The sequence below is a fragment of the Rhynchophorus ferrugineus genome, unplaced genomic scaffold (genome assembly GCF_030347505.1).
Source record: "Rhynchophorus ferrugineus isolate W39M unplaced genomic scaffold, kcgeb_rfMv2 rfM7, whole genome shotgun sequence".
In the NCBI taxonomy this organism is placed as follows: Eukaryota; Metazoa; Arthropoda; class Insecta; order Coleoptera; family Curculionidae; genus Rhynchophorus; species Rhynchophorus ferrugineus.
The window spans coordinates 2388537-2415000 of NW_027472586.1; the positions used below are offsets into that span (position 1 = coordinate 2388537).

General features: G+C 31.7%; 1 protein-coding gene across 4 annotated transcripts; it reads right to left on the reverse strand.

Moving 5' to 3' along the window:
• Window positions 1-25955, reverse strand: LOC143200167 (protein croquemort). 4 transcript variants are annotated; one of them, XM_076410568.1, is made up of 9 exons: window positions 25586-25955; window positions 10511-10767; window positions 6528-6714; window positions 6026-6146; window positions 5873-5967; window positions 4470-4767; window positions 2757-2959; window positions 2589-2662; window positions 1-523 (listed from the first exon to the last, which is right to left on the reverse strand). In XM_076410568.1, exons 2-9 carry the CDS (start codon window positions 10747-10749, stop codon window positions 247-249), a joined length of 1494 nt encoding a protein of 497 aa, XP_076266683.1. In that variant the 5' UTR covers window positions 10750-10767; window positions 25586-25955; the 3' UTR covers window positions 1-246. The 4 variants fall into 4 exon arrangements, with proteins under 4 accessions (XP_076266683.1, XP_076266681.1, XP_076266680.1 ...); XM_076410566.1 differs by lacking the exon at window positions 25586-25955 and adding an exon at window positions 21590-21709; XM_076410565.1 differs by lacking the exon at window positions 25586-25955 and adding an exon at window positions 13630-13871.
• Between the last annotated feature and the right edge of the window lie 509 nt (window positions 25956-26464).

Genomic DNA, 26464 nt, shown 5'->3' on the forward strand with positions numbered 1-26464 from the left:
TTAGTAAGAAATACGCTATTTTTACTTTAAATACTATACTTAAACAATTAATTATCATCATAAATAACATACGGAGATTTATATAGAAATATTTTTTTCGAATAACCTGTATAAAAGTTCTAAAAAATATTTTCAGTACATTTTCGGTTTGCTATATACATACATCATTTTTCACTGACACATAGCACATACGACGTCATTTTAACACGTAATACTCATTATTTAAACTGGTTAATTTACATTTCACTATCTACTTATTTCGACCTCTTTGTTTTTTAAGGTCAATGGCACTTGTTCTCTCGTTATGATTTCGGGATCCTCGAAAACCTTGGTCGTGTACAGTTTGCGACACGTGTATATTTGCAATAGTACGGCGGACATTGTTATGAATATGCCCAGACCGAGGATCAGGTTCTCCAGACGGAGGAACACTTGCAGTAGAAAGGTCATGTAGCCTGGAACGATGGCTACTTGTTCGAACCACAGGACAGGGATATAAGTAGTTGGGGCGTTTTCGTACATCCTGTAAAACAAAATACGATAATTAGTTGTTAAACGTAAATTTAGTAAGTTATTTTTATGTAGATCAGTGACATCTAATGGTAATAATGCGAAGTACTATTTATATTTCGGGAGTCGGAAAAAAAACGAATGGTTAAGCTGCGAATATATTTTTATTGTTTTTCAAAGTACTCGCCACGATGATCGATACACTTCTGCATACGCTTACACCAATTTTCAAAGCATTTATTCCATTCCGAATGAGGTATATTGTTTCTAAACATGACTTTTGAACCACGGCTTCAATAGATTCTTCGAGAAATAAAAATCGTTAACCGCGCAGTTTATTCTTCACGGATGGGAACAAAAGGAGGTCATTGGGTACCAAATAAGGGCTGTATAGTGGATGACCCATCAATTCATTGTTGAGTTGTTTGAGCAGATGTGTGAGAGCTCGCGTTGTCATGATGAGAAACAATTCGGCGTCTCTTGTTTGTTTTACTTATTACACCGAAGACTTCTGGCAAACAAATGGCTGTGTACCAATCAGAATTTACTGTTTTACGATCCTCTAGATGAACTATTGCAATATGGCCAGTTTTCCCGAAGAAACAGGTACTTCATCATATGAATATATCCATGATTCGTCACCTGTCACGATTTTATAAACGTCTTTCGAATCACCGCGATTGAATTTATTAAGCATTTCTTTGCACCAATCAACACGAGCCTTTTTTTTGAGCGATTGTCAACTTGTGTGGGATCCAACACGAACATAACTTTCACACAGCTAAGTGTTTATGTAAAATCGCATATCTGCTGTTGGAACTGATCCTCAGGGATGCCTCAATCTCACAATAGGTCACATGTCGATCGTGCTTAATCATTTCGCATAAAGCATCGATGTTTTCCGGTACAACAGCCGATTTTGAACGACCCTCACGAAACTCATCGGACAGCGAACTACGACCATAACTGAATTCACTAAACCACCGATATACGGTGGTTTTTGATGGAGCTTCATCATCAAAAGTCAAATTAAGTTGATTGATGCACTCTTGTTGTGATAATCCACGTCGAAAATCGTAAACAATCATCGCACGAAAATGTTTACGATTCAGTTCCATTTTTGCCGAGAATACGTATATCATCAAAAATGTCAAACTTGACACATGTCAACAGTGTTTCCAATTCCCGAAATTTAAATAGTAACCCTCATGTTAATATAAGCAAATATTAAATTATAGTTTAATAATAGTTTCACATAAAATAATAGTTTCTCATTTAGTATATAGGGTTATTCATAATTTTTGTTGTTTGACTTGATCAAATCTACCACCGAATTCCATGGAACACTTTAAGAATCATATAGTGATACTACTGCTTCATATCACGATTGTAGGATCCGGTTTCAATTATTTAAAAGTGGTGATTTTGATGTCGATGATAAATAACGACCCAGAGGACCAAAAATACTTCAATAGATTGCAAGATTTATTGGAGATAAATCCAGCTCAAATTCTCACAGAACTTTCAGCTCGCTAACAGTTGATAGAAGAACTGTCTCCAGATGTTCAAACGCGATGAAAAAGATGCAAATGAAAGGAAAAGGGTTACCATGTACACAGTTTTTACATCGTTGTTCTATCGAGCATTTCGAAGATAGAATTACAAGGATAATATGTTCTCAAAGCCAACTAATAAGATAGATTCTAATAGAGGGTAGATCAACATGAAAACTGTAGTCTTAGACAGGAAGAACTAACGAAGCCTAAGGTCTGTAGTAACCACAGTTACATGTTGATTCAGAATTTTAGCCACTGAAGAAGGAAACACTGAATAAAATTTTAAGAATCATATGAGGACCGGGAAGTGAGGGATAGGGATCCAGGTTTGATTATGAATTTGGAAAGGGAAGGTTCGTTCATCAATATAGTTATCTGTAGTCAAGATAGATTGATGCCGGTTTTTTTAAACTGAAGACTATAGGATGCTTGATGGTTTGAATTGGGAAGCTGTAAAGAGAACGAAGGAGGTACTTGCCGGGAGATGGGAACAAAGTGGTTATTTTAATAAACTCTACGTACCTAATACTGGGTATAGGTTGTAATTTCAAGTTAAGCTGTAATCTCGCAGCAACTTTCAATGGAATGCCGGTGGTCTGGAACAAGAGTAATATTTTTTTCGCTACTTATACACTGAGGTTATTGAAAACAACTGGAACTATATTAAAACAATACATTTGGTGGTCTTACCGGCTCGAATGTCATGAAGAAATTGTGAATATCGTCGTCCGGTTGAAGCCCTTCGATGGCAGTTGTGTAAAATGGATCGGCTTTGTGGAAATGGGGCAGGGACACATACGCGGGGGAGCCATACCGGCAGGCAGATATGTCTACGATCCCGGATCTCACATTGGGGTCCTTGTTGAAACACTTCCTGTCTGTTATTTTTGTACCTAAAATCGGACAAAGACAATTATGAATAAAAATCACATGAACATTGTCTGGATCATCAGGTGCATATGATAATTTTTAATTTTTTTTGCGGTTATTTTCTTTCTAATACGTTACGATACGTTAATGAATATTACGGGGTTGATAAGGAATTTGACGTTGAAATGAATGGTGGTATAACAACTTTTATACAACTTTTTGTATTTAAGATATGAAAAGTGTGTTTCCAAATAATGAGTGGACTTCTATTTATAATACATAACTTAAGAATTATAAGTTGTACAGTAATTTTACATTGATTTTCATTTCTTTAGTCCTAAAATACATATATTTTGAGAGGTTTGTTTTATCTTTGATCTTTATAAGTGCATATTCGAATAATGAGTTAATTTTTCTTTATCTCACAAATTTTACTTTTTTTCATCTTTACACAATTAGAACATATATGTTTATATATCCAAAGTAGCAGTGACCTTACGTCATTAAAATGTGTAATGTATTGCCTATTACAGTTTCTAAATCCATTGTAATTCTAGACGATATATTCCTTCTCATTTTATTGTGGTTCTAATTAAAAAGAGATACAATGCTCTCTGATATGTTCGAACATCTAGCCTAATTAGCCTCTAAAAATCGTTCGGCTGTCAAATGTCAAATATTTGTCAAAAAATTAGTAATAATAAGAGGTTATAAACGGACAATCTTTATGTTGCTTGTTTTGATACATTTCAATTGTAATAATTGAACAAATCAATACCTTCGAATGAGAAGGATGCGTTAGAAATATTTTTATTCTGTTGCAGCTGTACTGAAAATTAGTATAGACAATTCTCTCAAAAAAAAGAAAAACAATATAAATTTGTATGGCGTAGATGTGTGTGTAATTGATCAGAATACATTTGGTTAAAATGTACGAGAAGAGAATCAAAAGTGTTTTTCATATGTAGCCAATGAATTTCTGGAAGAATGCAGTCATTAAGTATAATTTTATGAAGAAAAATGTACACAGGTAGTAATAGAAGAAAATAAGGAGAAATACAATGTTATCAGAATGATTTGACAAGAACGATGGATACAAGAATTAATCCTAAAATGGTAGAAATGTTCTCTAATAAAAAAACCAATACTATGTATAATTCCAGGGGATACTTCAGGTGGTTTAGAAAGCCCCACTTCAGGTGGTTTAGACTTTAGGTGGTTCAATGTAAGTATAATAAAATAACTCTAATCTACAAAGAATGGTGGCTCTAATAGACTTTAGTTTAAGTCCTTCGATAATAATGTTAAATTAAATTTTATTTTGTTACATTTTCCTTTCATTATTTTGTTCAAATTAGAATGTTGTAAAATTAAGTGCGACAACATTGCACACATTTTGACGTCATAAATTGAGATGACGTGAGTTCACTGGTATCTGCATATCCATACTCCAAAAAAGTTTCTGAAGCAAGTATTCGGGCAGATAACAGAATAAGATGTAACAGAACTTTGTAAAAATAATTTAATATTTACCATTGTCCAGCACCCTCTTGCCGACCGAATATTTATATCCGAGTATACCGCCCACTATTTCTTCCTTCTCGAACTCGAACTCGATGAAGCGACACATATCGGGCGAGAACATCTTTATTACGGTGTCCTTCTTTAGGTTGGTCTGGAAGAAATCGCCTCCCGACCCCTCTACCTTCCCGCAATGGCCGGGATAAAATGGCGTTTGTTTCATGTCCTTCCAGGCGTATAGCTCGCCCAGTTTCGTCGATCTTCCTACGCCCATGTTGAATAGTCCCTCGTAGGTCCTCGAATCGTTCCTCTGGAAATATAATAGCGTCTAAACGTTCGTGTTTTTTAGACGAAAGCGACGTTTGATAACGAATTTTCCTGTGTTGGAGGGGGGAATATGTCCCGAGAAAAAAGGTTTAGCCGATGTCGTTTTATTTTAGTATATATATCAAATCAGGAACGACATAACTTGATGATAACTTATTTGTTCTTTAGTTATATCATGTCAAAAAGTTTTAATATTATTAGTTTATTGCGTTAAAAATGTTTCGAATTTGTAAACTGCTATTGCCGCGTAGTTACATTTACCTATATTCAAGAAAATTTTGTCATTCTAAGTTTAGGGAATTTATAATGTTGATGGTAATGTCAATGAACAATCTGCTATTGTAAATTCCACGAATATTCAAGGTTTTAATTCATTTCTTTAAGGTTAAAGTACTTCCTGCAAATTCTTGTTCAAGAAACGTAAAGTACAAACGGTTTATACAGCGACCAAGTGGTCTCTTGTTATACTTTCATGATATTTGTGCAGTTCATAATTAATGATATCCAGAAGAGTTCGCCTAAAGGAAAGTAAAGAAAGATTCAAATATTAATTTATGAGTCTTGATGTATCAATTTCTTGAAAAATGGACAATACCTTGAATAAGATACAGAATCCTTTAACATTAACATAACTAATAGACCGAACAAATTGTCTTGTGATTTTTTTTGTAGATTTCTAGCGAAATTATTAGATTATTTTGTTAGTTAAGATGGCTGCGAACTATACATTTAGCTGCTAATACAATCTGGGGTTTATTTGGACAATATTGCCTTCATTGATCTGTGTCCTGCTAAAACTTCTCCTCGGTATTACTAGGGATAGACAAAATAATATTGTTGCATTTTAGCAACACTGTTTCAGGAAGACTTTCCGCTTTTTTACAAGAAAATGGTGTCTCAATAAATAACTACTGTGTACATGTTACAGGTTCATATTACTTCGTCCATTCCCTGTATATACATAATTAAATATTGTTTAATTATCTATCAAGGATTATTCAAACAAAAAGAACCCAAGGTTTTTAACACCATCTTCTGTTAAATCATTAAATAATTATCCGATTAACCTATAAGGAGAAAGACCTTACCGTGTAGAACCAACCGAATTTATCAAATCCTGGTAGGTCTGGTGCCGCAAACATCGGAAGCTTGTGAGATAAATTGATAATGGGATCGTCGTAACCTAAAAAAAAATATGTTTTGTATTCTACAAGCTTCGTCATATTATGCGGATCTAGTACCATTGAATAATATGTCTCCTGCCGCATGGGTATCGTAAATTTTTGATCCAAGTGACGTCAGGTAGAAGGATATCGATTTTTTCGCGAAAATGTTCCAGTCCTTTGCTACTGTGGCCGTTGTCTAGCAGAAAATATGAGCATCTTATTACTGTAGTCAAGAAAATGGTAAAATATTTGAAATAACATGCAAATGGATTATTTCTTTGCCCAAACGTATGTAATCCTATTATATACAATGTATTTTTCCAGGGTTCCCGGACCTCCAAGTGTCGAAATGCCAAAGAAAATGTCCCAGGGACCTAAATCATACCAATATGGTAATTGGGGTTACAGATAACACTCAAACAGTTTTTGCGAGATATAATGCCATAGTAGTTAGGAGTTTTAAAGGAGTTTGCTGGCTGACTTATTAGCTAAAGATCTAGTTTTCTGTGGGATCTATCCAGAAATCGATACAACAAATATTCATAGATCAAACGTAACTTATATATTCAGTTCTTACCATTTTCACGGGTGCAATAGATGTGACGAGATCCGTTAAGTTGTTGGTACTCTTGGCCTCATTGAACCACCATCTCTTCAGATAGTAATACGATACGGTATCGTTTTTATGCCATGTGATGTTGACTTTTTTCTTTGTCTCGTCGAAGACATAGGGACCAAGCTGTTTGAAATGAGGTTTTACTGTTCTGCAAAAGAGAAACGAGCGTTATCTAAACGAATTCATGAATATTAAATTATATATAAAGTCAAATATGGATAAACAAATATTGTGGATTTTTGTTTATGTCGCATATCTTTAAATATACTAATTCTATAGCAATTTAAGATGGATTGTCGTTTGGGTCGCACAAAATTATACGTATTTTGATAATTTGATCCTGATCCAAGAAGTAAAAAAATTTGGCACTTTTTCCCTATATACAGTCGTGAAAATTTGCGATTTTTGGGGTTTTTACTGCCATTTCTATTCAAATCATCTTGGGCCAAAGAAAATTACAGGAATTGTAGTGAATTTTGCGCTGAATCGAATGGTATTATAATCATTTTTATGTAATAATTAGTTTTTAAGTTATGGAATGAAAAGTGTATTTTCGAAAAATGAGTGGGTTACATTTTCTGTTAAATATCTTAAAAGTTCTTAATTTAAAAGCAATTTAACATGGATTTTCGTTTCTTTCACCCCAAAATGTATATATTTTGAGAGTTTTATCATTATCCGAGAGGTAAAAAAAATTGACCCTTTTTCCATATATATAGTCGTGAAAATTTGCGATTTTTGGCGATTTTCAGGGTTTTTACTGCCATTTCTATTCAAATTATCTTGGGCTAATGAAAATTACAGGAATTATAGAGAATTTTGCGTTGAATCGAATGGTACTATAACAATTTTTATATAACCATTATTTTTTAAGTTATGAAATGAAAAGTGTATTTTCGAAAAATGAATGGGTTACAGTTTCTGTGAGATATCTTAAAAAATCTTAATCCCACAGCAATTTAACACGGATTTTCGTTTCTTTCACCCCAAAATATATATATTTTGAGAGTTTTATCATTATCCGAGAGATAAAAAAAATTCCCACTTTTTCCATATAGTCGTGAAAATTTGCGATTTTTGGCGATTTTCAGGGTTTTTACTGTCATTTCTATTCAAATCATCTTGGGCCAATGAAGATTGCAGAAATTATAGAGAATTTTATGCTGAATTGGATGGTACTCTAATAATCTTTATATAGCCTTCGGATTTTAAATTATAAAATGAAAAATGTATTTAAAAAAATCAGTCGATTACTGATTTTGTTTGATATCCTAGAAATTGTTAATCCAAAGACAATTTAACATACATCTTCCTTCTGTTCACCTAAAAATATATGTATTTAAAAAAATCAGTCGATTACTGATTTTGTTTGATATCCTAGAAATTGTTAATGACAATTTGATCTAAGAGGCAAAAAATATGGCACCTTTTCCAGTCGTGAAGATTTGCGATTTTTGGTCGGTTTTCGAGGTTTTAGCTGTCATTTTCGTTCTAATAATAGCAGGTTAATGAAAATCACAAGGACTGTAAATAATTTTACGCTGAATTGAATGGTATTATAATTATTTTCACACAGCCCTTTTAAGGTTTATTCGATTAGTTTAGAAACATTTAGATATGTATTTATTCGTAAATAAGTAGTATGGAATTGATATTCAAACATGTGTCGGTCAAATGGGTCCATATCTGATGAATATGTAATTTTAGAACCTCGAAAGCAAAAAATAAGAAGATATATGATCAATAGATATAATACTGGACTGTTTTTCACTAGTACTATGCTGCGATGTTGTACATTACCAGTCAAAGGAAAACTATTTAATAACAGTAATTACAATATGTTATACATAATTCAGATAAAATTAATATCGATTCGAGTAAAAAGTATTGTGGTATCTCCGTAGTTGATTAATAAAAAAAGCTGCATATAAATCGATTTGTGGAACTCTTTTACACTATTCATGGGTTTTTCTGAAGCGCTAATCCAAGTGTTTCCCCAGGCCTTCCGAGACTAGCTTGAAATTGTACGCTAAAGGTACAGCAGCCTTTCTAAAATAAGCCGTTTTGATTTTGTTGTTTTCCTGCAAGTATTTCCGAATACTGGTAGATTATTTTATGACGTCCTTGACTTTAGGATCTCTGCATTCATTCGAGTTATCCTTGATTTTAATTGCGTCCGGCAGCGTAAGATGGTATCGAAGGATACGGGTGGTATTACCGGAGGATCAAGTATTTGTTAAAAATCGAGCTATATTTCAAGAAAATACATTCGCCTTAGTTTACGCTTGAGCTTATTTAAATATACAAGAACTGCGAACGTATTTTCAGGGATTAGATTTATTTTATAAATATAAGGTTGGAATGTGGAAAAATATTTTCACTATATTGATTTTCACCAATTATTTTACGTTGGCATAACTTATTCGAAACGGAAGAACCAGTCAGTCATGATTATTTTGACGATATGGCATCAAGTCTAAAGAAGCTCTATCCAGGTTTTATTTTATTTCTTATGCAATATTACTTATTATTGAATACATCTTTTATTTTTTCTTTTTCCACCCATATCTTCAACAAATAATGCTTAATTTGCTCTGACCATCTTTATTTTCGTCTTTCCTTTTTTATTTTCGTTGCTGTTATGCATCCTTCGATTGAGTTAGGTTCTTGTTCGTATTTTATTGAGCGACATCTATTGGTGAGGGTGATGGTGATATGACCTCAATGACAATATTACTGGATGATCAAGTATTTGTTAAAAATCGAGCTATATTTCAAGAAAACATTTTTTTTTTGTTTATGTTTGGGTTGATTTAATATATACAAGAACTTCTGTAGAAGTCATGATTATTTTAACAATATCGCATCAAGTCTGTATAAGCTCTATAGAGTTTTTATTTTATTTTACGTAATATTACTTTCTGTATATGATCTATTCATGTTTTCAACAAATCATGCTAAACTTGCCCTGAATATCATCATTTTCATCTTGCTCTTTTATTTTTCTTGCTGTTATGAATCCATTTGCATGTATTTTGTTCAACGACATCTATTCGCTAGGGTGATGGTGATGTGATCTCATTGACAAAGAAACAAAACATTTCCAGTCAGTGAACTTATTGGATGAATAATTTGGGAAGTATATACTAATATAATAATTCCTTACTCGCCTTACTTGCTTATTAATGCAAGTACAACCGGACAGTACTAAGCATATCTAATAGATGATGAAAATAATTTTTAAAAAATCGTATTATTTTTAACTATAAATATATATATCGTTTGATTGAGTTAGGTTCTTGTTCGTATTTTATTGAGCGACATCTATTGGTGAGGGTGATGGTGATGTAACATCAATGACAATATTACTGGATGATCAAGTATTTGTTAAAAATCGAGCTATATTTCAAGAAAACGCATTTTTTTTTTGTTTATGTTTGGGTTGATTTAATATATACAAGAACTTCTGTAGAAGTCATGATTATTTTAACAATATCGCATCAAGTCTGTATAAGCTCTATAGAGTTTTTATTTTATTTTACGTAATATTACTTTCTGTATATGATCTATTCATGTTTTCAACAAATCATGCTAAACTTGCCCTGAATATCATCATTTTCATCTTGCTCTTTTATTTTTCTTGCTGTTATGAATCCATTTACATGTATTTTGTTCAACGACATTTAGTGGCGAGGGAGATGGTGATGTGATCTCATTGACAAAGAAACAAAACATTTCCAGTCAGTGAACTTATTGGACGAATAATTTGGGAAGTACATACTAATATAATAATTCCTTACTCGCCTTACTTGCTTATTAATGCAAGTACAACCGGACAGTACTAAGCATATCTAATAGATGATGAAAATAATTTTTAAAAAATCGTATTATTTTTAACTATAAAAATTAAACGAGTCGACATTGGCGTACAGTGATTATTTTACCTGTTAAATAACTGTTCAGGATTTGTCCAGTTGTATAGGTAAACTTGCAGCGTTAACGGGATCGGATTTTCTCTCCACATGGTAAACGAGAAGGAGCCAGGCTCCATTGTCAGTAGCATGCTGAAGATTGATTTATACATAACGCTCCTGAGGCATATTAGGATTATGCCAATGACGATAAATAATACGCTGGATCCGCAAATCCATAATCGGTTACGTATCATCTTTTTGTGGTACATCTTTGAATCTCTTCGTAACTGAAAAAGGATATTCTTACAATTATTTCTTAACATTTAAGAACATGACAACTAACGGCTGATTTTGTTTCATTCGCTTACAATTAGTCTATTTCACGATCTTTTAATATCTGACAATTTTTTATGTTTTAAGTTCAAATGGAATTTTAAAAACAAGTGGGTAGAACTCGGTATTATGCTAAAAAATGTCATGGTTATTTGGAAGACAATCTAAATTAACACGCCACTATAAACCATTATTTTACAGTTTGCAATTATGAAATAGAAATCTAATATTAACATGATCCAAATTTACCAAATCTCCATGGTATATTAGAAAAAATTTCGTCAGAAATTAATAGACAACAGTGGATTTACTCGTAGATGGAAGAAACAAAAAAGCCTTTGATCTAATATAGTTAATTTGAGGGTAAAAACTATGTTACATTTAAAACTACGTGTAGTGCACTATAGGGAATATCCATCAAATGCTAATTCAGTTTAGGTCTGAAATTTTAGATCTGTACTGTAAGAACAATATGAAAAAATTACTAGATATTTGTGGCTAATAAATAGTTGGAATATATACCATGCTTTTAAATAAAAAAAGACGTATTTTCCCACAACTTTTCATTAAAATTAGTTGCTAGAACTCTTAATTAACAATGAACATTTTATAACAAATTAATAATGCCATAAAGTTTATTCATTACTATTTTAGTAATTTACTTTAGATGATCTAATCATATATTAATTGGTAATAAACTTATTGTTATAAATTTCGCCACAAATTGACAAACAATTTTGGATTTACCTATAGGTTGAAGAAAGAAAAAACCTTTTGGCTAATAGAGTAAAATTGTGGGTGAAAACTATGTCATATTTTAAAACTATGTAGTGCATCAGGGGGAATACATCCATCAAATGATAAATCAGTTTCTGAAATGTTAGATCTGGACTGGAAGAACCATTTAAAAAGAAACCCAGATATTTGTGGTTAATAAATTGTTGTAATATATACCATTTGCTTTTAAATAAAAAAACACTTTTTTCCTAAAATATTTAATTGAAATTAGTTGCTAGAACTCTTAAACCTATTTTATTAGACATGGTAACCAAAGACGGTTTTTTATTTCCATTCTGTTTTTTAGTTTTGAATATATTTATTATTTAGATTTAAATACATTTAATATACATATATTCGCATCGGTTAATTCAAGAATTTATTTTGAATAAATTGCATCAGTACCACTTTTATATAAAATATTATCTACGAATATCTTTAATATTAATAATATGTAGTTACAAGGAAAAATTAATTATACCTTTTCTGACCTGTGAATTAATAGAGTTTTTGTTGTTAAAATTTGCCCCATTTGCAATCAATTAGTATAAAAAAACATTTAATTTCTAATATATTAAATTTTTATGAATTATACAGTATCTTTTTTTTAAGTTTTGTGTTTTATGTTTTTTTAGTAGAACTGTAATATCTATAATAACAATATTTTAGCTCAAAGCTTGGATCAGAAAGCAGTTTACAAATGGGTGCAAAATATAAAGTCGTATGTGTAATTCTTACCACAATTCCTCACACTTTGCTATAAATTTAAACTACATAAACTGCAATGGTATATCAAAACAAAGAAAAACCAATCTTATTTATACTTAAATGGATAACAGTGCATAAAAATCTTCTAACTATTAAGATAACAATACAGTATATCGCTATGTAAGAAAACATTAATATTATGTAGATAAAAGCATCCTGATAAACTTAATTAATTAAATAATGATATTTACTATATAGTTATACCATAAATTATTTATTATAAAGTTATAGAAATGGGGAATGTTATTTCATCTGTCTTTATTGCCATTGAAGATGCGTTTTATATTTCGGGACTATTTCAAACTAGTATTACCATCTGCTCAGTTAGTGATTTGAGCTGTTTCTAATGTTATAGAGCAGTTATTTCTGTTAGTTAACTAATTATGACAATGTACAGTTTATTTTAATAATTTGACATGAGTTAATGATAAAGAATATATTTTCATCAATAATTAAATTTATATCGTACCGCCTATTTTATATCTTTTTATTCACTGGATTTAGCTCGATTTCTTACTAAATTTAAAACTCACAAACTGAATGATATCATTTATATATCAGTTCAAGATATCTAGTATTGTTCAAAAAGAAAAATGAGTGATAGAGAGGAAGGGAAATACTATTTTATGTTTATGGTACTATATCTTTTTTGGTTCGAGATTATGCTTTTTGATCCTAAAGTTCTTTCGGAATGAAGGATTTGATACATTTTCAAGAGATTGAGTTCTTTTTTCATACAAGTTTGTTGTAAGTAGAATCACTCGATGGATCGAAACCTGCTCTTTCTGGTCATTATACTTTTAAATGTTTTGGGAATTTTGCATTACTAAAAATAGTTGAATAAAATGTCGGGTTTCAAGTTAAATTATTTGTAGAAATACCGCAGAAGATTAACAATAAAAAATCAAGAATAGGCAGTAGAACCATGAAAATATCGATAAAACCATAAAATTTTTAGTTGATTTCGTCAATAATTATTGATAATTTGGGCACGGAAGACTTCGCCTGGTGAATTGTTCAGAAGAAACACATTAAACAAGTATTTTCTTTATGATATCAAGCTTTGAGTCCAATAAAAGTCCAAGATAAAACACATTTTTAATGTTTCCATATGATTTCGTACGTTATACAATTATAGTCTCACTCTCTCAAGGATTTCTTTGTTTTGTTGGTCAGAATAAAATATAGTTAAAATCAGAAGAGTATAAGTTATAGTATAATAATGTTTTGTTGGTATTTACGAAGGAAGTATATAATAATAATAACGGTACCTTCATTCTAATTTATTTCTAAATGGTTTTATCACTGATTACTGTTCACTGTATATTTAAGACACAACTAGTTACACTTTACAAAACCCCGATAATTTTCGTAAACAATTCGTTTTTGAAATGGTAATTATCATCGAATGATCAAGTTAACCAGGTGGGTACTGGACTGTATAAAATGCGTACTATCCTATATATAAACGTTAAAAAAAATCTTCCTGCTGCCTTGACTGTCGTATTTAAGTGACTCGGAACAGTGAAAAACGAATTTGTCTACCATCTTAATTGTATTCACAATTATCGTTAGGGTTTTTTTCGATATTTTCGGAGATTGCTGCTTGTTGTTCGGTATTCAATAAACGTTTTGCTTAGTATGTGAAACTACTGGCTAATAATGTTAGATGAATTTATGAATTTCATTGCATTGCATTGATGATGTTTTGTTTTTGTTAGGGCTATTGTAACCAATTGTTTTTAATTATAGGAAATTTTCGTTGAACTTTGTTAATTAGCTTTAATATCTTATTATCTGAAGTACTGTGAATGGGATAAATTAATCTGATTATTTGTTTTAGATGTGATATTTTTATCAAATTCGTTTATAATTAAACTTAATTTTTTTCTAACTTCGTTTCTTTTTGGCAGTATCAAATAACTTTTAAGTAGCTGTGCAGTGTGAAATAATTTTGAAGATCATGTATTAAACAGTATTACCTTGTCCAATAATTATATGAATGCGAAGTACACTTACCCTATTCTGATTAAAATTAGTGACTAAGTTCTTGTTCAGAAACTGCCCAAAATAGTGTTAGGGTTAGTTTCTTGTGCATTGAAAGGGACTTTTGTTTCAGCGAAGGTATTTGGAATAAGTCTATATATCATTGAACATTGTCGGCATTTCGAAACCTGCTGGAAAATGCTGCATCGATCTAAACAGGTGGTAATGAGAAGATAATATGTCTGGTGAATAACCTGGGTTCTTCGGAACCTCGAGTTCTAACAGTGCCATCTTTACATCTCTTGCAATCTCTGACTGACCATTGTCTTTAAGATAATAACAGCATCTGTTGTTCAATGTACATCGTTTATTCGGTGTTAGCAGTTCGTAATACACTACAATACCTTGCTGCTGCCACCAAGTCTTTTAATTCACTTGGAAATCAATTGGGACATTGTGGAGCAGCATCAGCATAAATTCCTAGAACTGTTTTATGGGTTCGGTTGTTTTCTCGAATTTTCATTAATAGATATTGCCGATAGCTATATTACCTCCTAAAAAGTATGATGTAAAAGACTCGAGACCATTTACGTCGTTTCATATAAAAAATATTCAATGTTGTTGAATATTCAACTATCTTAAAGAATAATCATACGTCAGAATAGGTGACAGCACGTGATGTTTGATAACAGTTAAGATTAATTAATATTTTTGCCATTAACATTCACAGATGGGTGACATGCGTAAAGTAATTATCTTTATTGCAACGACGTACCGTACTGTCAGATAATCAGCGATTAATATTAGGACATTTAATTTAAATAATAGCGAATGCTTTGTAGCCAATAACCTTTAATCGTTTTGTTTTCGTTGTATTTGAGTAGAATTAGTAATGGTTTTATGAACAGGGCTTACACCAAGAAAGAAAATGCTTCTTTAATTTTAATTTTTACTATTCATAATGACCGTGAATAAATTTTGAGGGAGTAATTTATAATTTGATATAAAAGCTATATGTGGGTAATACTGGATTTTATTATTTTCATTATTATGACATATTGATTTTTCTGCCCTTCAGATTCTTCTTATTTTATTGATGAATTATGGAATAAGAATTTCAAGATAGATATAGATTTAATTATTACAAACTATTTTACACGATAAATCAATAAACTGGGAAATTTACAAGAAGCTTTAGAAAAAAGTATTAAACTTGAGAAACGATTTTTTAATGATGTTCATGGGATTATCGTCAGCGAGTTCCTCAAGGTCAAACTGTTACCAACTTTATAGTGTTTATGTTCGTACTACTACTTTAGAGTATGGAGGCTGAAGGGGTTGAATGAGAATCACTGCAATATATAAAAATATGTGTTTTTTTTTAGGTACTATTATTATTATTAACACCTCGTAAAAGGTTTATCATTGTATTTTAAATAAATCTTGCCATTTTACACTTATAACAATCACAACAACAATAACAATATGTTATAATTAATTAACAGCTACAAGAACATTATATGGACAATTATAGTGTAGGTTGACAAAGTTAGAGTTATTAAACTTTAAAATGCTCATTAACAAAATTACGTTATAAAATATAAGCGTTTATAATTAGCAAAAATAAACGTTTATTCGTTAACCAAACTACGTTCTTACAATTTGAAATATGATCGGTAATAATTCAATAAGGTTAACAGCTTCATTAGTTGACTATTGCCCATCAATATTGGAGACATTTATTGTTGTTCACGTAGTAATAAAATAAATGGTTCATCACTGGTTATAATTACTCGTATATCATTGAATACATGTTAGCGTTGGTGTCCGATATGGAGGGCGGGCCGTTTATAATTCCGGATCGCGCCAATAAAGAAGAATTTTGTTTGTTGAGGTGCTCCTGGAACTTATTGAACAAAACCTCAAACATAATTACAATATCAAAACTTTTATCTTATGCGAGAACATTCTGTTCATTTCATCAATCGATAGATTAGTTAAAATCCGTACTTATAACATTTTATATAGGTATCAAGGCTATATTAATAGAAGTTAATAAACATTAAGATTCTAATGAATGTACTGCCTATTTTTAGACTTCATTTGTCGTTTTTATTATTAACAATCTTTTGATCCAAAAGAATTAAACCTACTATTATTTATGTGCATTTAATCAAACTATATATTATTCGATAAATATATATATATATATATATATATATATATATATATATATATATATATATATATTGTGTTCTGTGTTTTTGATTGATGAAACGCCCAATCAAATTGACTGCACAGTCATTAGTAATAAAGGAAATAATTATAATGTTTTTGTTTGTCTCTCCTTTTACATTCATTTGTTCGAGTAATTAATGTCGTCTTAGTTGTCTAAGATGGATGATTTTTTGTTCGGGATATTAAGAGAACACACACAAAAAAAAAAGAAATATGTGTATGAAATTAATTGTTCTGGAACCACATGGTGACAAAAATATATATGTCAGATGATTGATCTCGGTTTATTCTAATTGTTAAATAAGTCTGAGGTAAATGATAAGTTATGACGTTTATTATTTTGTGGTATTTGTTAGTATATATTATAGAATATAGCGGTTTTGGTGAACGTAGCTATTTTTATGGTTTAAGTACATTAGTTAATTAAAATTTTGTACCACTTAGTGGTATTTGTGTATTTTTTTGCTTCGGCTGAGATTTTTCCACTCTTTTGAAGTATTTCCATGTCGCCCTCCGATGTTTCTCTTCCTATCTTTGCTTCCCATATTTTCTTTACCTCTGTTTGGCCCTCCATGTACTGTTAGCGTTCCTTTCTTTTCTTATTTCTTACTTCCTATCCTGTCCATTTTTGTTACACCCCTTTTCTGAGATTGATCATTTCTGCTATCTATATCTTCCTTTTATCTCATGGCAATATTAGTGACTCTTTCTGAAGATTTCTAATCGGTATTCGTTAAACTTTGGTAGTTTGAAAATTTATAAAAAAATAATTTTCAATGATCTTAAATAGGAATCAACATATGTTAAAAGTCCACCTCGAAATATCAGCAGATTTCAGAACGGTGACAAATAGTAAAAACTGTAGTAACTGGTAATAATTGGACGGTTATTTCTACCATGATGTATTCAAGTAATGAGCTAATTCATATTTTATAGGTGTGATGTAGCTAGAATATTCTAAGAGTGATAGAGGCAGTGAAATTAACAGGTGAATTAAAAAGTCTCTGGCCTGGCACATAGATGGCGCTACTAGAAATAAATCCATATGCTTTTTAGTTAGCCTTAACCATCAAAAGGTGCTGCGTATAAATTTAACAGCTGTCGGATCATTAGTTTGTGAATTATAACATTTTGACTGAAGCAAATTTTGTTATTGTGAAAAAATGGATAAAAAGGAATTTCGCGTGTTGATAAAATATTGCTTTTTGAAGAGAAAGATACAGTTGAAGCAAACACTTGGCTTGATGCCGAGTTTCCGGACACTGCCCCAGGAAATTCAACCATCAAGGGTTGGTATGCTAAGTTTAGACGTTGTGAAATGAGCACCGAAGACGGTGAACGCAGTGGACGCCCAAAAGAGGTTGTTACCGACGAACACAGTAAAAAAATCCACAATGATTTTGAATCGAATGAAATAGCAAACGCTCTAAAGATATCAACTGAACGTGTACATTAAATCATACACGAATATTTGGGTGTGAGAAATCTCAGTCTGAGTGCAAAGTGAGTGCCGCGCGAGCTTACTTTTGGCCAAAAACAACAACGGGTTGATGATTCAGAGCAGTGTTTGAAAATGATCAAGCGTAATAAACTCGAATTTTTGTGTCAATATGTGACAATGGATAAAGCGTGCCTTCATCATTTCACTCCGAAGTTCAATCAGCAGTCATCCGAGTGGACTGTACACTGCACACGATGAACCCGCTCCAAAGCGTGGGAAAATGCAGCAGTCGGCTGGCAAGATTATGGTGTCTGTATTTTGGGATGCGCATGGAATAATTTTCATTGACTGCCTTGAAAAAGGAAGGACCATTAACAGCGACTATTATATAGCGTTATTGGACCTGTTGAAGGACTAAATCGCCGAAAAACGGCCGCCTTTGAAGGAAAAGGAAGTGCTGCTTCACCAAGACAATGCACCGTGTCACAGCTCAGTGAAAGCGATGGCAACAATCTATCCATCTACCGTATTCTCCAGATCTCTCCCTCAGCGACCATTTCATGTTCTCAGGTCTCAAAAAAATGCTTGCTGGGAAGAAATTTTCGTCGAACGAAGAGGTGATCGTCGAAAAATGGTATCGAAAAGTTGGAAGATCGCTATAGTCAATGTATCACCCTTGAAGGGAACTATGTTGGATAAAAAAAATGTGTTTTACTATGGTAGGCCGGGGACTTTTCAATTGATCTTTTATAATAAGAAAAGAAGGAACCAGAGTGGATTTTACCAGGATGCAAGAATAGTGGAGAGTGATATTTCGAAGGACTAAATTTTGCTGGAAAAGTTGTCCAGAACCATATAAACAAAACATAAAACAATCAACGACAGTCTAATGATCTGATGGCTAAATCTCTACAGGTAGAAGGGTAGAGTAACCAAGGGAAAGAGAACACATTTTTATATAAGAGTACAGGTTAATAAATTATTGTCTTTTAAATATAATGATGTATCGACTGGAGATTTCTTTCAGCTGAAAGGTACGACCATCAATTTGTTGTAGGTTAGTAAATGTAGAGTCGTTTAGAAACTGTGGTAGTTTTATTGTTACTACATCCACAGGACAGTGTTATTTGAATAAAATACCTTATATTTATATTGTTAATGATGCCGTTGTAATTTTAATTCGCTCTACAAATATGCGGACAATTAAGTGACAAATTGTGAACTTAATTCACCACTCCCTAATGCCGCTAAATTGACGTCCTTAGTTAGTCTATATGACAAGCCCGATACGTTATCAACATCGACAAACTACATGCATGTTGGATAAAACCAGTAATACGTTTCGCTACTAATTTATCGTAAAATTGATTTCGAAATTGACATTGTTTTGCGAGTTTAATTGTTAACAGAAACTAGGTGCCGGAAGATTTTAACTTTACAATATAGAATTACAGGATTTTTTCCACTTTGTTGACATTCGATATCGCTAAATCCATTATTATGGTTTGTTAAAAAGGACAGGTATAATTTGAGCGTTTTTAACAGGTTCATGTTTGTATTTTGATCAACGATACCTAGTGGTGGTTAAATTCGATGGTTTTGTCTTTTCCCTGCATTGGATAACACTTTTCTATTTAGTGTTATAGAGTATAACAGATGTACCGGAAAATTATTACCGTTTTTTTTTGGAAATTTTTATCAAGAAAATGCAAAAATGTATTTGTTCAAAGTATTGGCCATTCGATTCTGTACATCTTGTCCATCTTTGGGGTGTCCCATTCATACGAAAAGTTGATAGTCAGCTGCGTCAAGGTTTGGAGAATACAGCGCGTGCGATAATATTTCCCATCCAAGTGCTTTCAATGCTTCCTTTGCCAGTTTTGCTTTTTTACCGTGGCTTCGGGCCCATTCTGGACGTTTTTTGATCAATGCGTGGCCCAAATTAATCATTTATTGTCAATAACTATCACTATTAACTGTTTAATCAGGTTTCTATTGTTCGTAATACACCACGCTACTCTCGTCCGACCAAACGCGGAGCATTGTCTTGCGACCAAAATGATTTGACCTTGGAGTCGATCGGTCGGCTTCACCAGGTGATAACCATGATATTTTATGCTTGGGATTTCAAAATAAATCCACTATTCATCATCCGCTACTATTCGATGCAGAACGATGTAGATGATTTTTCGATTTTGTATTTGCGGGTCATTCAATTGATGTGACACACATCTTCCCATCATTCATTCATTGTATAACGTAGATTTTTGTTGGTTGTAGTTGGTAGCTCCCATATTTATAAAAAAAATTCTCCTTAGGTGTTCTGCCTTTTCAGTCATTTCAAACCAATAATTCAAACCTGCATCTCCTGTTTCAAGTTATCTTTTTGAGAAACATTACAACCAGTCAACAATAGGTTGATTATCTTTCGTAATCTATTCTTTCTTCTCTATTGATGAATCATTCTTAGTTACTTTCAATATACTTATATTAAATCAAATGAAGCATAGTTTCATACAGATAAATTAGCGAGAATGAAGATATTCTTCAAATTATATTCTTTAAAACACTCTGTTGTGATACTAATCTGAGATCTAAGATAAGATTACTGTACGAGTATCATAATCAGTTTTTGGAATAATGTATATTGTGAAATCCCCACCTGTATAATACTTTTTAACGGTAAACTATATCTGCCACGACTGTAAATGAGTCAAGGAAATGAATATTGCAGCGAGAACATCATATCAACTATGTATCCCAATTATTTTGTATAGCAGCGTTGGGTGGAGGAAATATTTTGTGTTGAGCTGCTCTATGTTTTGAATTTGAAATTCCGGGAAAATCAATGGTATAAGTTATATTAAGTTGAGCGACGTTGAAACTATTTTTCGGAAGAAAATTCCTTCCCTGAAGCACTTTAACAATATTACTAAAATATTACCTAAGATAAATGGAAAAAGTTAGATCAAGATTATATTGAAAACCTATAGTAAACCTGCCAATTACTGAAATAGATATTTGAAATATTGATCAGTATATTTGTTATGGTTTTACATAATTGTGATATAGTTTTGTCGCGTTTATAGACCGTCAGTAAAAGGTCAATTGAAAAGTCCCCGCCTGACACATAGATGGCGCTACTAGAATTAAATCCATATAGTTTTTAGTTAGCTCTGAGCGTCAAAGAATGTTTGTATAAATTTGAGAGCTGTCATTAGTTTGTGAATTATAGCATTTTGAGTGAAGCAACTTTTGTTATTGTGAGAATAATGGATAACAAAGAATTTCGCGTGTTTATAAAATATTGCTTTTTGAAGGGAAAAGATACAGTTGAAGCAAAAACTTAGCTTAATGCCGAGTTTCCGGACACTGCTCCAGGAAAATCAACCAACAAGGATTAGTATGCTAAGTTTAGAAGTGGCGAAATGAGCAGCGAAGACGGTGAACGCAGCGGACTTTTTATATTTTACACAAAACGCTTACAGTCTCATATTAAATAACAAACTATATCACCTACCGGATAAGGAAATGATAACGAATTGCCGTAAATAGTTTCAACTTACCGCTCTAGAAGATCTCTTAAAACACGACCGACTTGTTCCAAATTCGAAACGGTTTAAAAGTGAATAAAGCTGAAGGTGGTCATTAAGATTAATAATCAACTCGATTATTACATTAAACACTGATTAATTGCGAACCGCTTTGTGCAAAAGGTTAGAAGGATTGACCCAGGAATATAAATTATTTTTCATACGCTTTAACAGTGTTCGAACATTTCGATAACGCTACAAAATAAATATCAGTTGAATAATTGCGTTTTTCGCTAGTATAACATAATATTTATATCAGATACTTTGAGCCTTAGTTTATTACTTATTGGTCCTGTCAAATAATGACGTTAACGCAGCGGATAATATCATCTCATTGGGATATGAGTGATATATGATATGTATATGATTGAAAAATTGGTAAGCTGTCTAATAGAGGATTACCATCAACTCACTGAAGATGATACTATTAATAGTGTGTCAATCCTATAGTTAAAAAAAACCTACTATCGATATGTAGTGTTGATAATGGCCCTTTAGACGATACTTTAAATTTTCTTTTCAAAATAAATTATAATGCCGGTCAAAGACTTAAAGCTCATTAAGACCTTTCCTCTGTTTTATGCGTTTATGGTAAGAAAGAGAAACATAACAAACTATTTAGGACATCAAAAACCTAGTGAAGTGTATAATAAAAGTTACAAAACAGTAAAAACTGCTAACAGCTTGGGCGTACTAGAAATATATGTAGCAGGAAATCAAGATTTTATCTTAATAGTCTTAACTTAATTTTAATTTGATAACTTTCATGTATTTTTCCCATATTCGTAAATTAGTGTGTAAATTAAGATTGTACTAAGCATATCTAATATAAGATGTAACAAAAAAAATACATATATTAGCTACACAAACATGTCTTTATCCTTTTTTGTCTGGCACATATTAGATTCTTTAACAAGTTCGCGGAACCTTGCCTATTTGTTTACAATCAGTAATATCACATCTTTTAAAATAATAACCAGAATTATATGATTAAATTACTTTAAATTTAAATATTTTATTGTACTCTCACTATTTTTAGTTTGGCAACAGAACTGAACTATTAAATGTCTAATTCTAATGGTGGCCATTTACTATAAATAACAAGTAAATAAATACTTCTAATTGTATTAAATTGTACTGACCAGTTTTTACAAAAAAAGCAACAACCAATATTTTATGTTGATTTAAAGGTAGAAAAAGTTGAATTACTAATTGGTTTGATGTTTTAGTGCAATCTCATCTTTGCACATAATAGGTCCAAATTGACTGATAAACTAATATTTTTAATTTTAGGTCAAGCCGAGAATATCTTCCGACTAACCAGTACAGTTGCTTGAATTTGAGTCTAATCTGGTCTGCTTTTAGTCTAACATGCTTGCAATTTTACCTACCATCGATATGCAGTGTTGAGAATGGCCCTTCAGGTGAGACTTTAAATTTTCTTTCGAAAATATATAATTTCAGCAGTTGACAGTAATTCTGCAGTTGTAATTTGCTCAATTTGTAGATGAATTCCAAGTTATACCCGGCCAAAAGCTTGTGAGACGACCAAATTTAAATGGCGTAAAATATATTAAAAACTTTCCTCTGTTTTATGTGGATGTGGTAAGAAAGAGAATCATAACAAACCATTTTGGACATTAAAAACCTAGTGAAGTGTAAAATAAAAGTTACAAAACAACAAAACTTGCTAACAGCTTGGACATACTAGAATATATGTAGCAGGCAGAAGATGTATCAAGTGTTGTGAACGATTATGCAAAGAGAAATGATTTGGTGCCAATTATAAAGGATACGCAGAATACCAGAAAAACATGCAAAAAATTTCACCAAAAAAAAACAGCATTACAAAATTTCAGATAGAAGGTTGACAAAGCTCAAGATTCTGTAGTGATACGCTCCTGACAATCAAAAATCTCAAGAAGCCGCTATGGCATCATCCAAAAATAAAGAACTCACCGAACAGTCTAAATTTGAAAGCCTATCTAGACTTATGGGGTGCATTAAAATATCAATGGAAGAACTAAACGATGACGAAAGCATGAAATAACGTTACTAAATCACAGCAATATAGTACAGCTATAGGACAACAAGCGGGAAATTAGAAGATTGAAGCGAACAAAACCACATGAACCTGTATAGTGTATAAGTATTATTCGTAACTTTTTCTTAGTAGTCTAACTTAACTTTAATTTGATAACTTTCATGTATTTTTCTCATATTCGTATTGCTTGTGTATCGATAAAAGTATAACATAATAATAGTAATAAACTAGTGTGTAAATTAAGATTGTACTAAGCATATCTAATATAAGATGTAACAAAAAAATACATATATTAGCTACCCAAACATGTCTTTATCCTTTTTTGTCTGGCACATACTAGATTCTTTAACAAGTTCGCGGAACCTTGCCTATTTGTTTACAATCAGTAATATCACATCTTTTAAAATAATAACCAGAATTATATGATTAAATTACTTTAAATTTAAATATTTTATTGTACTCTCACTATTTTTAGTTTGACAACAGAACTGAACTATTAAATGTCTAATTCTAATGGTGGCCATTTACTATAAATAATAAGTAAATAAATACTTCTAATTGTATTAAATTGTACTGACCAGTTTTTACAAAAAAAGCAACAACCAATCTTTTTGTTGATTTAAAGGTAGCACACAACACCTCACTAACAACGATCTATCATTATTTACTATTAAATACTGTCGTGTCAACGTAAGTCTGAGGACCACGTCAGCATGAAGTTTATAATGAGATTAGAGCTTTAGGGATTTATATGAAGTTTCATTTCCGCATAGTATTACACCAAAAAATACATAAGCTCGTTTGTAAGATAGCTAGGTCATCGCTAATAAAGGACTCAGAGCCAGAACTCAATAAAATGTAATTTATTTTTGTTTGTCGAGAATGTTTAAACGATTTCTTGGTTTCTAAAAGCCCCTAAGAACTAAATTACGGTTTATTTATGACGTCAAGTTGATTAATGAACTTAACAGACTGCTGATTTAAATGTGCGTGTATATATTAACACAGAAGAGTTATATTCAGAAGCACACGTTAACATAACGAACTCCAGGGTACAGAATATAAAAATAGTAGTTATAATAGGAGTGTTTGTTTTAAGTTGCCTTTTAAATCAGTTTTAACACATTTATATCAACGTTTTTGCCGCAGTAGTTTGGTGATCAAAATAAATTTTTAAAAATATTAAGCAAAATGTATCTATAATGAGAGCAACATTTGGATGACAAACGCAGTTTTGTACAGCTTAAAAAATATTTAAAGCATTTTCAGGTGAATCACCATGGTACTCAATCAAAACAAAATGTTAACGAGTGCTTTGAATGCAGATTTTAAGCGTTGAAATGATTCTTGTTTTAAAATGGGGTCACAAAGACTTAAAGTTAGTTTTTTGGCATGTAAAAGGGATTTTTTTTAGTTAAATATACGATGTAGTACGACTCTAAAAAATACTCGAAGAATTCTGAAGAGTTTTGAGCGAATCACTGTGGCCTTGAGTTAAAACAAAAGACTGATGGCCATTTTTAAGTTTTGAAATAACTTTCTGTGTAGATATCGACCAAGAATTAAATTTTTTGGGTTGGATTTGGAAGTATCTTCAGGAGTTTTGAGTGAATCATTATAGCGTTGAGTCAAAACAAAAGACTGATGAATGCTGCAGAGAGATGACAATTTTCATTTTTCTGAAATTGATCGAAGTCAGCTAACTGTATAATACTCACAGATGTTGTTAAATCTCTTTGAGCAATTTTGTAAAATGTAATGGTTGAGGTGAGGTTTTCGAATCAAAAAGCTTTTTGACTAACTTCAAAAAAGAAGCAAAGTGGTATAACTAGTTATTTCTTATATTATATTAAAAATATTTATGATAATGATGTTCAATATACGAAAAACTATGCTATATGTTAAAATAAATGTTGTTAACTTACTTTATATTAAAGGATGGTCCAATATGTATTTACATCACTGTATATTCCACTAATATATAAACAATATCATTAATAACTTGTTCTCTATTGTATCCTCCGTTGAACTAACTTAATTTTGCTAATATGCTTTTTACTAACCGAAGATTTTACCTCGTATCGATAGTAAACTTACGTAACTGATTGTCTAAGGGAATATTCCATAATTTTATAGTCTTGTTAGGGTAACCCGCTCTATTTTCGCGTGGAATAAGGTTAGCCAGCGATTTCAATAACATCTCTATTGGGAAATAACAGGTTTTGGCAGTTGTGTGGGTAAATAATTTGCATGGCGAAGTAGAAAATGCAAAATCTAACGACACGAGATGGCGGCGATGGTGTGCCGAACTGGCTGATATTTATTTTATTTCTTCGGGATACCTCGGTTTGAATATCATTTTCATTTTGATTGAAATTTTAGCTTGAAGATGGTCCACGACTGAATTATATTACTGTTTACTATTCAATAGACTTTAGATAATGTAATTTCGGTTTTGCGACGTAAATTGGCTGAATTAATTCATGTTGGTTGGCGTTTTCGTTATGCGAAATCTTTCTTGTCTGAGAAACAATTTTATAAGATGTGAGAGATGTCAGGCAGAAACTAAGTTTAGACATAAACATCTACTGGAAGGGCGTAACTGATGATTGAGTAATAAAAGTAAATCAACAGGAATGACATTAAAACAGGTTTTGGACTATATAAGTTGAACGAATTCCTCAAAGACTTCTGTGGTTATTTGAATGAGAAAATCAATGAAGAAACCTAAAAGAACATCAACAGTGTTAAGAGTGGGTGAAGATTATTTATCCAGTGGCCACAATAGGATCATTTTAAAGAAG

Coding starts and splice junctions, on each gene's coding strand:
- LOC143200167 (XM_076410565.1), bottom strand. Junction 5,968..6,025: donor AGGAGACATATTATTCAATG/GTACTAGATCCG, acceptor ATTTTTTTTTAG/GTTACGACGATCCCATTATC. Junction 4,768..5,872: donor AATTCGGTTGGTTCTACACG/GTAAGGTCTTTC, acceptor TTATATTTCCAG/AGGAACGATTCGAGGACCTA.